This window comes from Oncorhynchus tshawytscha, linkage group LG33 (genome assembly GCF_018296145.1).
Source record: "Oncorhynchus tshawytscha isolate Ot180627B linkage group LG33, Otsh_v2.0, whole genome shotgun sequence".
Taxonomy (NCBI): Eukaryota; Metazoa; Chordata; class Actinopteri; order Salmoniformes; family Salmonidae; genus Oncorhynchus; species Oncorhynchus tshawytscha.
Window position 1 is genome coordinate 714,596 of NC_056461.1, and position 13,999 is coordinate 728,594.

General features: G+C 43.2%; 1 protein-coding gene across 7 annotated transcripts in view; it reads right to left on the reverse strand.

Moving 5' to 3' along the window:
• The window catches only part of LOC112244578 (pro-neuregulin-1, membrane-bound isoform), an 88,818-nt gene that overhangs the window by 12,487 nt on the left and 62,332 nt on the right, over positions 1 to 13,999 (reverse strand). For 4 of the 7 annotated variants that reach the window (XM_024412286.2, XM_024412285.2, XM_024412290.2 and 1 more), the window contains 2 exons: positions 2,258 to 2,360; positions 1,896 to 2,022 (listed from right to left, as the gene is read on the reverse strand). The exons of 1 other annotated variant lie outside the window; for it this stretch is intronic. In XM_024412286.2, coding sequence (XP_024268054.1) covers positions 1,896 to 2,022; positions 2,258 to 2,360 — 230 coding nt within the window. Of the gene's footprint in view, positions 1 to 1,895; positions 2,023 to 2,257; positions 2,361 to 7,019; positions 7,646 to 13,999 lie in introns of those variants that run through there. 2 more of the 7 variants (XM_024412291.2, XM_024412287.2) reach the window with 2 other exon arrangements.

The following is a 13,999-nucleotide window of genomic DNA, read 5'->3' on the forward strand; positions in this document are numbered from 1 at the left end:
TTCTTCGATGCCCTTCCAGACTCCCTCTGCCTACCCAAGGACGTCAGAGGACAAAAATCAATTAACCACCTAACTGAGGAACTCAATTTAACCTTGCGCAATACCCTAGATGCAGTCGCACCCCTAAAAATGAAAAACCTTTGTTATAAGAAACTAGCTCCCTGGTATACAGAAAATACCCGAACTCTGAAGCAGCAACTCACTGCCTTCCTGAAGACAAACAATGTATACAAAATGCTTCAGTCTGGTTTTAGACCCCATCATAGCACTGAGACTGCACTTGTGAAGGTGGTAAATTACCTTTTAATGGCGTCAGACCGAGGCTCTGCATCTGTCCTCGTGCTCCTAGACCTTAGTGCTGCTTTTGATACCATCAATCACACACATTCTTTTGGAGAGATTGGAAACCCAAATTGGTCTACACGGAAAAGTTATGGCCTGGTTTAGATCTTATCTGTCGGAAAGATATCAGTTTGTCTCTGTGAATGGTTTGTCCTCTGACAAATCAACTGTAAATTTCGGTGGTCCTCAAGGTTCCGTTTTAGGACCACTATTGTTCTCACTATATATTTTACCTCTTGGGGATGTCATTCGAAAACATAATGTTAACTTTCACTGCTATGCTGATGACACACAGCTGTACATTTCAATTAAACATGGTGAAGCCCCAAAATTGCCCTCCCTAGAAGCCTGTGTTTCAGACATAAGGAAGTGGACGGCTGCAAACTTTCTACTTTTAAACGTGGACAAAACAGAGATGCTTGTTTTAGGTCCCAAAAAACAAAGAGATCTTCTGTTGAATCTGACCATTAATCTTGATGGTTGTACAGTCGTCTCAAATAAAACTGTGAAGGACCTCGGCGTTACTCTGAACCCTGATCTCTCTTTTGACAAACATATCAAGACTGTTTCAAGGACAGCTTTTTTCCGTCTACGTAACATTGCAAAAATCAGAAACTTTCTGTCCAAAAATTATGCAGAAAAATTAATCCATGCTTTTGTCACTTCTAGGTTAGATTACTGCAATGCTCTACTTTCCGGCTACCTGGATAAAGGACTAAATAAACTTCAGTTAGTGCTAAGTACGGCTGCTAGAATCCTGACTAGAACCCAAATATTTGATCATATTACTCCAGTGCTAGACTCCCTACACTGGTTTCCTGTTAAGGCAAGGGCTGATTTCAAGGTTTTACTGCTAACCTACAAAGCATTACATGGGCTTGCTCCTACCTATCTTTCTGATTTGGTCCTGCCATACATACCTACATGTACGCTACAGTCACAAGACGCAGGCCTACTAATTGTCCCTAGAATTTCTAAGCAAACAGCTGGAGGCTGGGCTTTCTCCTATTTACCTCCATTTTTATGGAACGGTCTGCCTACCAATGTGAGAGATGCAGAGTCGGTCTCTACCTTTAAGTCTTTAGTGAAGTCTCATCTCTTCAGTAGGTCCTATGATTGAGCGTTATCTGGCCCAGGAGTGTGAAGGTGAACTGAAAGGTACTGGAGCAACAGACCGCCCTTGCTGTCTCTGCCTGGCCGGTTCCCCTCTTTCCACTGGGATTCTCTGCCTCTAACCCTATTACAGGGGTTGAGTCAATGGCTTACTAGTGCTCTTCCATGCCGTCCCTAGGAGGGGTGCGTCACTTGAGTGGGTTGAGTCAATGACCTGGTCTTCCTGTCTGGGTTTTCTTCGACTTTGACAGAGTGTTTTGTATAGCTCATTGACAAAAAAAGACAATTAATACCATTTGAATCCCAATTTGTAACATAACAAAATGTGGAAAAAGTCTTGGGCTGTGAATACTTTCTGAAATCAATGAATATTTGAAAATTAGCGAGAGAGTTGCTTAGTCACCATTATAAGATGTAAGCTAGCTACGTGAGTGACTTACATTGACAAACTGGACGTTTTCAAGTGAAGGGTTATAAATCGGAGGTCCATTAGCCATACTTGCCATGGTGTTTCTCTCATTTCGTAGGCTCTGCCTCAGAAGATCATGGAGCTTTTTCCTCTGCTTTCTGTGCACGTAAAGACAAACTGCATTGTGAGACTGACCAGCCATTTAGCCAATCCAAAAACCAGAGGGATGACAGATTTTGTCAAAGGTTGACATCAGAGGTTGTGATTGACCAAAACAAATATTTAAATGTTCAAATGTGCAGGCTATTACCTCAGAGAAAACTACAAATTACATAATAAGGATGCTAGTAAATAATGATTTTGAGTTTAGCATAAAAATGTGACGTGAATTACTTTGTTTTGCAGTAGGCAACCACACACATGATTCCAACCACTAGGAGTGCAATGCAGATTCCTGTTATTGTTAATACACGTTTCTGATACAGCTCCTCAGCTTCTGGAAAAGAGGACAACGCATTCTTAAAACTCCACAACATGCAGGCCTTACTGTTACACAAACCAAACTCTACTTGGAAATCCCAAGGGAAACGAATAAATGTGTTTTAGGTTATGTATTACATTCACAGAAACAAACAAACTGGGGCACAATGTTTTAGAGGAATCACGTGGGCTTCATTCATGGCATTTCTTTCTGCAATGTTAAACAATGTTTGTCTACTGAACGTGGCCCAGATATAACATTGTATAGTGGCTGTCGACCGAGACGGAGGAAATCGAATACATTGATCTGAGGAGGCAGTTCTGCTGAATCCAGTCGGAAAGCGAGGAAGTGTTAGTTCAAGGTCGGGCTCAGTGATCATGACTAGGCACATTTTCCACAATTAAAATCACTCCTTTGTGTAATGTTAATATTCTAATACTGCAAACAGTGCAACATTGTTTGTTCACAGGACCCAGCGCTTGGAATTATGGAATAATTATGTTTCAAAATATTTAGAGGTTACAAGTCACCAGATTAGGGGATCAAGTGAAGTGAGTAATTATATAAACTGTTCAGTAATCACACCTAGTTTGTTTCTACTCCGTTTTTGAAAATTTGTTCAGTTTGCCTCAGTATTATGTGTCCTGTGAACAAATGATGCTAGAAACAATCATTAAAAAAAAAAATGAAGAACAATTATTTGGTAAATTGTTCAGAGTGAACATCACGACCTACAGCAAAAACTGACATCACTGATGAGACAAGGGGAGGAAGCATGAGATGACAGGAAAACAAAGGGGACACTGTTGGACACATACAGTACATCCACACGGTACAGTAGGAAATAGGACAACAGGAAAGAAGGAGATGAAATGAATGGGCCGCGAGGGAGGGAGGGCGCTGTCAGCATAGTTGGCATGACATGCTAAATACTGGTTGGAGGGAGAGGAGGGATCAGGGGAGATGCAAGGAAAAGGCAAAAGCAAGAGCTGAAGGGATCTGAACATACAGCATAAACACACTGCAGTCTCTCTGGGTACCTACACTATCTATTGTGTGTCTGACACAACAACAAGAGATAGTCTACTGTAGCTCAAACGTTTGAATGAGTCTAATGTGAGTTTATGGTGGACATTTTAGAACCTAATGTGTGTTGGTATTTTGAGGACCTGCTCGTCATTTGTTTGTATGTGTGCAGGTTAATTTGACTATACACTAACACATTGAGGTTTTCCAGAAATGTATAATAGAAGGTGTCATTACTAAGCATTGTAGATGCTGGCTACACCATGCGGCTTCGAACTACATGACGTTAATCACATTGCCATTTTGGGGCATGCTGCCAGAATAACAGCATCAAGGCTTGATAGATGGGCAGCATATTTGAGCTACATACAGTGGGCAGAAAAGTATTTAGTCAGCCACCAATTGTGCAAGTTCTCCCACTTAAAAAGATGAGAGAGGCCTGTAATTTTCATCATAGGTACACTTCAACTATGACAGACAAAATTAGAAAACAAAATCCAGAAAATCACATTGTAGGATTTTTTATGAATTTATTTGCAAATTATAGTGGAAAATAAGTATTTGGTCAATAACAAAAGTTTATCTCAATATTTTGTTATCTACCCTTTGTTGGCAATGACAGAGGTCAAACGTTTTCTGTAAGTCTTCACAAGGTTCACACACTGTTGCTGGTATTTTGGCCCATTCCTCCATGCAGATCACCTCTAGAGCAGTAATGTTTTGGGGCTGTTGCTGGGCAACACGGACTTTCAACTCCCTCCAAAGATTTTCTATGGGGTTGAGATCTGGAGACTGGCTAGGCCACTCCAGGACCTTGAAATGCTTCTTACGAAGCCACTCCTTCGTTGCCTGGGTGGTGTGTTTGGGATCATTGTCATGCTGAAAGACCCAGCCACATTCCATCTTCAATGCCCTTGCTGATGGAAGGAGGTTTTCACTCAAAATCTCACGATACATGGCCCCATTCATTCTTTCCTTTACACGGATCAGTCGTCCTGGTCCCTTTGCAGAAAAACAGCCCCAAAGCATGATGTTTCCACCCCCATGCTTCACAGTAGGTATGGTGTTCTTTGGATGCAACTCAGCATTCTTTGTCCTCCAAACACGACAAGTTGAGTTTTTACCAAAAAGTTATATTTTGGTTTCATCCATTCTCACAATCTTCTTCTGGATCATCCAAATGCTCTCTAGCAAACTTCAGACGGGCCTGGACATGTACTGGCTTAAGCAGGGGGACACGTCTGGCACTGCAGGATTTGAGTCCCTGGCGGCGTAGTATGTTACTGATGCTAGGCTTTGTTACTTTGGTCCCAGCTCTCTGCAGGTCATTCACTAGGTCCCCCCGTGTGGTTCTGGGATTTTTGCTCACCGTTCTTGTGATCATTTTGACCCCACGGGGTGAGATCTTGCGTGGAGCCCAGTGGTCTTGTATGTCTTCCATTTCCTAATAATTCCTCCCACAGTTGATTTCTTCAAACCAAGCTGCTTACCTATTGCAGATTCAGTCTTCCCATCCTGGTGCAGGTCTACAATTTTGTTTCTGGTGTCCTTTGACAGCTCTTTGGTATTGGCCATAGTGGAGTTTGGAGTGTGACTGTTTGAGGTTGTGGACAGGTGTCTTTTATACTGATAACAAGTTCAAACAGGTGCCATTAATACAGGTACCGAGTGGAGGACAGAGGAGCCTCTTAAAGAAGAAGTTACAGGTCTGTGAGAGCCAGAAATCTTGCTTGTTTGAAGGTGACCAAATACTTATTTTCCACCATAATTTGCAAATAAATTCATTCAAAATCCTACAATGTGATTTTCTGAAGTGTACCTATGATGAAAATTACAGGCCTCTCTCATCTTTTTAAGTGGGAGAACTTGCACAATTGGTGGCTGACTAAATACTTTCCCCCCCGCTGTATATAGCGTGAATGTATGATTATTATTCTAGAACAAATATGGTATGTTATGGCTGGATGATCCCTTCATTGGCACAAGGAAACTGACTGGAGATGAGGGGGGCAGGCTCAAGCTTCTAGTCCTACGTCTGCAAACTAAAGAGAAAGGAACTAATCATACCCATAAATTCAATCCCAAGATGTTCTGCCAATGCAGACACGTGACAAAAAGAAAAGAGAGGTATTTTTCAGATGAGGTGTTATTCAGAACTATATTGCTCACAAAATGTTTCTACAGAGAATGGAATAATGCATTATAACTGACTATTTCACCTTATAGAATAATTCTATAATTAGGGTTTCCCAAACTTGGTCCTGGGGCCTCCTATAGGTGCATGTTTTGTTGTTCGCCCTAGCACTACACAGCTGAACAAAACATGCACCCATGAGAGGCCCCAGGACCAGGTTTGGGAAACCCTCTTCTAGAATATCCACTCTATTATAGTCTAACAGCTAACTAAGTAACTAAGATGATGTTACCACAATTAGGAAAAGTGATCAGACACCAAAACCCATCGAATACATGAGTTAATCAAAAATGCATTAAAATGTATCCATCTAATAATAGCTACCATGAGAGGAACTTTCTCAGTGCAGTGGCATGCACATGCAAACATCACTTTGCTTGCATTACCAATGGTAATGTCACTACACTGTCAATCAGGCAGGTTTACGGGCACTAGTTAGGGCATTAGTCGTTCAATGTTAAACACTACGACATGTCTTACACCTCTCATGATGTGATGATCATGTACTATTTCGATTCCCAACACACACTAATGCAGATCTACAAAGTCAATTTTGCCGTCATACCAAATTCTGACTTGCCATTACTCCAATCAACAGCCATGCCTGTTAAATATGTTCAGAGGAATACAAAAATCATATATACAGTATATATACAGTGCATTTGGAAAGTATGCAGACACCTTCACTTTTGACATATTTTGTTACCTTACAGCCTTATTCTAAAATGGATACAATTCCAATGACACTGTTACGTACTGTGATGTACTTCCTATTCTCTCTTCGACAATAGGCTACAATTATCATACTGTTATTTTGGTTAATAGCTGTGTTATCAAAGGAGCTGTGATGTGATTATAAAGTTGTGTATAAACTGACGCAATGAGGTAGTATAGGAACAGAAGGCATATTTTTCCCTGAGTAAATCTGACTAATATTCAAACATCTTGTTGGCCCTTAAAAACGATGCAAAACATAAACACATGGCTGTTCTGCACTTGTGAACCCTCAGCTTAGAAGCTCCAAGGCACCTTTCATATGACTGCCCCAGTAACGCTGCTCTGAAAAATGTATAGAAATTCAGCCAATACTTTAGAAATGGGATTAGATTTAGTCCCATTATGCCAAATGTACCCTATACATGTTCTCTACTCAAAATATGGTTAGTGACAACAATAACAACCACTCTGTTCTTGGTCAAATTCTATGATTCTCATTGTTAACAAATATCAAAGTCCTGCTTTCACCGTGCGTAACATGACAGCTGACTGAGTTTCAAAGTGTTTGCAACTTTCCCTACTTGGTCAAGGGCAACTGTGACGCCTCAGGAGAGTACAGAGTACTATCAATATCAACAACATCTTCAACTACTCTCGCTGGGTCAAACAAGGACTAGTCAAATCAGAAGAAAAGGACTCCTTCCTGAATACTACTCTGAACAGACCCGAACATATACCTCCATTTTGAGTAGCGTACCCTCGACCCACAGCAGCCCCTGTCAGGAGGTCCGTTTGTCAGCGAGGGGTAAATGATTGTGCTCTCAGCTCTTCTGAACTGCTGTCGGAGCCGTCTTCATGTCTGTCCTCTCCGGCCTCAGCTGCGTTCCCACAGCAAGCATGAAAATATATGACTATTTTGGCAACATCCATACGGAGACATTGGCTGTCCCCCCTTTGGATAATATTTCCTGATCGTCAAGGATAGGGCTGCGTCCATCCTTTCTCAGCCTATACTACGCACACACAGCATCCGTAGCTCCTCCTCATCTACAGCATCCCTCCTCCTCCTCCGTAGCAGTGAGTGTCTCTTGTTACATTGCTGGCAGCGTGCCCTCCTTGAAGCTCCAGGGGTTCACGGACACTGTATTTTTCCCTGGCTAGATAAAGGCCACCAACTGGCCGCGGGAAGAGGTTTGGGGGTGGGGTGTTCTGAGAATTTTTGGTCCGCTAATAAAGTAAAGTCCCAGTGCACTACTCTTGTGTAAAAAAAATAGTTTTCTAAATAGTACAATAATTTACATTTATATTTCTTGGAGTTCTGATTTTTCAGGGGGTGCTGCATCATCCTCAGCATCCCTACTACCCACGGCTATGCCAACTGGGAGGAGGAGTAGTGGGCCACGATGATTAGAGGAACAGATAGCGAGAGCAGCATTCCTTTGATTAGCTCCTCAAATTCACTCGCTGTCATCTCAGGGAGACGCAAAATACAACTCCCTCTGTTCCTTTGCTTCCTCCACACTCCGATTACATCTCAATTAGGCGTCTTTTATTTGTTCCACCTCGTAGATGAAAGCATGGTTTTATTGCTGCTGTTTTGCCAGGCAATGACTGTATTCATGGATACTCAATAAAACATTTGAAATGATCAAATAGTCTCTCTCTGTGTTTTCATAATTTTCCATCAATTTGCAAGAGGCTGAATTTCACCAGAGAAATCATCTGAACGAGGGAAACAGCGCCTCTCTGTCTCAGTATAAGAATGCTGTTCATTGACTATAGCTCAGCCTTCAACACCATAGTACCCTCCAAGCGCATCATTAAGCTCGGAGCCCTGTGTCTGAACCACTCCCTGTGCAACTGGTGAAGGTAGGAAACTGAACCTCCAGTACACTGATCCTCACCACATGGGCCCCAAAAGGGTGCGTGCTCATCCCCCTCCTATTCTCCTTGTTCATTCATGACTGCGTGGCCACCCACGCCTCCAACTCAATCATCAAGTTTGCGGACGTCAGCACCTCCCGAGTGGCGCAGTGGTCTAAGCCACTGCATCGCAGTACTAGCTGTGCCACTAGAGATTCTGGGTTCGAGTCCAGGCTCTGTCAGAGCCGGCTGCGACTGGGAGACCCATGGGGCGGCGCACAATTGGCCCAGCGTCGTCCGGGTTAGGGGAGGGTTTGGCCTGCAGGGATGTCCTTGTCCCATCGCGCACTAGCGACTCCTGTGGCGGGCCGGGCGCAATGTGTGCTGCTGACACAGTCGCCAGGTGTACAGTGTTTCCTCCGACCCATTGGTGCGGCTGGCTTCCGGGTTAAGTGGGCATTGTGTCAAGAAGCAGGGACACACGGATCTCGATCTTCGCCTTTCCCGAGTCCGTACAGGAGTTACAGCGATGAGACAAGACTGTAACTACCAATTGGAAACCATGAAATTGGGGAGAAAAAGTGGTAAAAAAAAGTTTGCAGACAACACAGCAGTGGTAGGCCTGATTACCAACATCGAGAGAGCCTACAGGGAGGAGGTGAGGGCCCTGGCGGAATGGTGCCAGGAAAATAAACTCAACGTCAACAAAATGAAGGAGCTGATCGTGGACTTCAGGGGGTTTGGCCAGCAGGGATGCTCTTGTCCCATCGCGCTCTAGTGACTCCTGTGGTGGGCCGGGCGCACTGCATTCTCAACATGGGGGCCCTCAGGGGTGTGTGCTCAGTCTGTACTCCCTGTTCACTTATGACTGCACGCCCAGGCACAACACCAACAATGATAGGCCTGATCACCGACGACGACGAGACAGCCTATGGGGAGGAGGTCAAAGACCTGGCCGTGTGGTGCCAGGAAGACAACCTCTCCCTCAACGTGATCAAGACAAAGGAGATCATTGTAGACTACAGGAAAAGGAGGACCAAGCAGACCCCCATTCTCATCGACGGGGCTGTAGTGGAGCAGGTTGAGAGCTTCAAGTTCTTTGGTGTCCACATCACCAACAAACTCACATGGTCCAAGCACACCAAGACAGTGGTCAAGAGGGCACGACAAAACCTATTCCCCCTCAGGAGACTGAAAATGTGGCATGGGTCCTCAGATCAAAAGTGTTACGATGAGCGAAGGGGGGGAACCCAAGAGCGGACTCAGAAGAGGAAGCCGGGATGAATGCACAAATAGGTTTATTGATCACAGAGAAATGGGGAGTGCAGAACCGGGGTAGCTAAGATGAGTTGCAAAAACCAGGATTGTAGAGTGAGGTTGGAGTTGGCTGAGTAGAACAGGGGAACAGGTCCTGAGGGGAATCCAAGGTAATGGTGGTGAGTGATATCCAGAGCAAGGTGGTTGGTAGTGAGATGTGGAACAGGAGACAGGAGACAGAGACAGAGCAGTAACTACAAGGAGAGGACAAAAATTGTGTAAGGCAGGTAAACGAGCAAAGCAGAGCAACAGGATCTTGAGAATAAACAAAAGGCTAGACTGATACTGACTGAGATTACGATCTGGCAGAGTGGAATTGGCAGGAATGGGTATTTGTAGAGGTCTTGATTTATGGAACGAGTCGCAGCTGATAGAGATCTGCTTTGACTCCAGCACACATGTCTCCAACCACACCATCACACACAAATAGAAAGGGAGGGGTAGAGAGAGAAAGAGTGTACTGGAGCGAATAGCTGTAGGTAAAGCATATACTGGATGACCACTAGGGGGTGTGGCAGGAGTAGATGTGACAAAAAGGTTCTACAGCTGCACCATCGAGAGCATGGTATGGCAACTGCTCGGCCTCTGACCGCAAGGCACTACAGAGGGTAGTGTTCCCCTCTTCCCACTGGGATTCTCTGCCTCTAACCCTATTACAGGGGCTGAGTCACTGGCTTACTGGGGCTCTCTCATGCCGTACCTGGAAGGGGTGCGTCACCTGAGTGGGTTGATTCACTGATGTGGTCATCCTGTCTGGGTTGGCGCCCCCCCTTGGGTTGTGCCATGGTGGAGTTCTTTGTGGGCTATACTCAGCCTTGTCTCAGGATGGTAAGTTGGTGGTTGAAGATATCCCTCTAGTGGTGTGGGGGCTGTGCTTTGGCAAAGTGGGTGGGGTTATATCCTTCCTGTTTGGCCCTGTCTGGGGGTGTCCTCGGATGGGGTCACAGTGTCTCCTGACCCCACCTGTCTCAGCCTCCAGTATTTATGCTGCAGTAGTTAATGTGTCGGGGGGCTAGGGTCAGTTTGTTATATCTGGAGTACCTCTCCTGTCCTATTCGGTGTCCTGTGTGAATCTAAGTGTGCGTTCCCTAATTCTCTCTTTCTCTCTCTCTCTCTCGGAGGACCTGAGCCCTAGGACCATGCCCCAGGACTACCTGACATGATGACTCCTTGCTGTCCCCAGTCCACCTGGCCGTGCTGCTGCTCCAGTTTCAACTGTTCTGCCTTATTATTAGCCACCGTGCTTCTACACCTGCATTGCTTGCCGTTTGGGATTTTAGGCTGGGTTTCTGTACAGCACTTTGAGATATCAGCTGATGTACGAAGGGCTATATAAATACATTTGATTTGATTTGATTTTAGTGTGTATGGCCCAGTATATCACTGGGGCCAAGCTTCCTGCCATCCAGGACCTCTATACCAGGCGGTCAGAGGAAGGCCCTAAAAATTGTCCAAGACTCCAGCCACTGGTACCGGAGTGCCAAGTCTAGGTACAAGAGGCAGCTTATACCCCCAAGCCATAAGCCTCCTGAACATCTAATCAAATGGCTACCCAGACTATTTGCATTGCCCCCCATCTTTTACACTGTTGCTACTCTCTATTATTATCTATGCAGTCACTTTAATAACTCTACCTACATGCACATGTTACCTCAATTACCTCGACTAACTGGTGCCCCCACACATTGACTCTGTACTAGTACCCCCTGTATATAGCCTCACTATTGTTATTTTACTGCTGCTCTTTAATTATTTGTTACTATTATTTTTTTTATTTTAAATTTTTAAACTGCATTGTAAGTAAGCATTTCACTGTAAGGTCGGAGCATGTGACAAATCTAATTTAATTTGATTTGACTGCCTGTCCAATTGACTCAAATGATGTAAAATAGCCTATCAGAAGCTTCTAAAGCCATGACATAATTGGAATTTTCACTGGAATTTTCCAAGCTGTTTTAAGGCACAGTCAACTTAGTGTATGTAAACTTCTGACCTACTGGAATTGTGATACAGGTACTTATAAGTGAAAACAATTGTTGGAAAAATGACTTGTGTCATGCACAAAGTAGATGTCCTAACTGACTTGCCAATACTATAGTTTGTTAGCAAGAAATTTGTGGAGTGGTTGAAAAATGAGTTAATGACTCCAACCTAAGTGTATGTTAACATCAGACTTCAACTGTATATACCGTATTCTAATGTATTTTAGTTAATGCCACTCTGACATTGTTCATCTTAATATTTAAATTCCATTCTTTTACTTTTAGATTTCTGTGTATTGTTGTGAATTTTTAGATACTACTGCACTGTTGGAGCTAGGAACACAAGCATTTTTGCTACACTTGCAATAACAGCTGCTAAATATGTGTATGTGATCAATAAAATTGGATTTGATTTGTAGCCAAAGTATCTGATGCCTGTCGTTAACAAAAGAGTATAACATGTTGCCGTTGTAGCATTTGATTGATTGATGCCAACAAGCACTTGGCCTCCCTTCAGCTAAGCTCAACTGGGGGTTGTCCTGGTGCAGCAAAATGTCCCCCAAGTGTGGCTAGTTTGGTTTTGGCTTCACACCAATCAAATCACCTCCTAAGAAAAAATGTCTGTGATGGGGAGTCCCATAGGGCGGTGCACAATTGTCCCAGCGTCATCCCGGGTAGGCCGTCATTGTAAATAAGAACTGACTTGCTTAGTTAAATAAAGGTAAAATAAGCAATAATAATAATTTAGAGTTATTAACGTAACTTTAGTTATTCTACAATTGTTGGGCTATATGTTTTGATTTTTAATACATTCAAAGGCTGCATAATGAGACAAATTATAATTTGAAAAAAGTTGCATGAAAGGAATGAGCTCTGCCTTGTTTTTTTGCGCAGGCTGTACAGACTTCATCAGTTTCTCGTTCACAATTTGACAAGCACTTGATAATACCTCGAATTTCCCAGCGGCATCCTTTTGTGTGGCTGTAACGCCCCGAAAAAAATCCAGGCCTTTTGCAGTCAGTGGCCGTTTTGCCTTTGGGCTGAATATAATAATTATAATTCCCTTCTCCCTGAGTGCTGCGTGCTATGAAGCACCTCTCACTCACATCGCTCTCCATCATGTGACCCGGGCTTTCTCACAGGCTACAGGTGAAGACAGACACACCGGGGAGGCAACTGCGCGCATCCATTATCACAAATGACCTCAAATGCAATTATGCATGTAATGCTTGTATTATGAAGGGTCATTTTTATGGTGAAATTCATCTTCCCCAAACTTGAAACTCACGCCCTGCTTATGTATGCCAGTTAGGCTCTACACCCCTTGTAAAGCGGATTAATGTGCTTAATCTTAAGAAGTAATTTTGGCCACTTTAGTTGTTATACAAACACGAGGTGTGCTACTGTGATTAGAACATTTGAAAAAAGTAATTATGTCTTGCCTTACACTGGGCATCATTCACAAGTGATAATATATAATTCACAAGTGATAGGCTAATATTGTCACCCATCTGATTATTCTTGATTTAATCGTGTCTTTACATCTACTAAATTATGTATGAGTGAAATTTGTTTTGATTTAGAATGGACCGTTATCATGAGCCTATCTCGAAACAGGGGCAGGGGTTAAAATGCATGTCAACTATGCACTTAAATAGCGAATGGAGGACGCTTTTCCCGTGATTCATTTTCATGCCAGCCAGGTAGGCTATACTCCTGTTGTAAAGAGAAGCAATGTGTTTAATATTATGAAACTTGAGAAATCAATGTAGTAGCCTAATTATATAGAAAGCTGATGGGATCTTCCTCTTTTTATTAGAAGCCATCACTCTGTTTTCTCACGCAACTGCACAGCTTATAGTAATGTTGCGCAACATGCTAATTCGAATGACCATCAGCAGCAGCATCAGAGCTTAGAGAAGCCTCATTACCGTGACTAAATGGTCACATGGAATATGACTGCCTTCATGACCACCGGTGTGGCGGTAATACGGTCACCGTTACAGGCCTATGTGTGACTGTTGTCTTTTTGTTGTCTCAGCATCATTGTATATCATGGTGGTGTATGAACAAATGGGTTAAAGCTGGCTAATACTTTGGCTATTGACATGTCTCTAGACAACTGGAATGTGACAAGTGTCGCTGGTTCAAATTATATTTCATTTATACTCCGGTTGAATGTCTGTAGACCGTCGCTGCGACTGTCCGTTTCCTTGTTGCAGGCAGATGAAAAAAAGTTCAACTTTGACCCTGTCGCTGCGTCCGTTGTCATGGTTACCTGACTAAGTCAGCAACGAGACAATGCTCACGTTTTAAAATCCTCATGTAGAATGCCCTACTTTTATTTCATCACATCGTAAGCTATTTTCTTTAATTTTCTCACCATTAACTTGTAAATAATGCTATTTTTGTGAGTTTATTTTCCTGTAATAATCAATAAAAATGTGCTAAAGTTAAGATGTTGTCAACTATGATATGGTCAATATTTGAACTAACGTTAGTTAGCTAGCTAACAAGCTAGAAGCAAGCCAAGACATTATTTAGAGAGTTGCTGT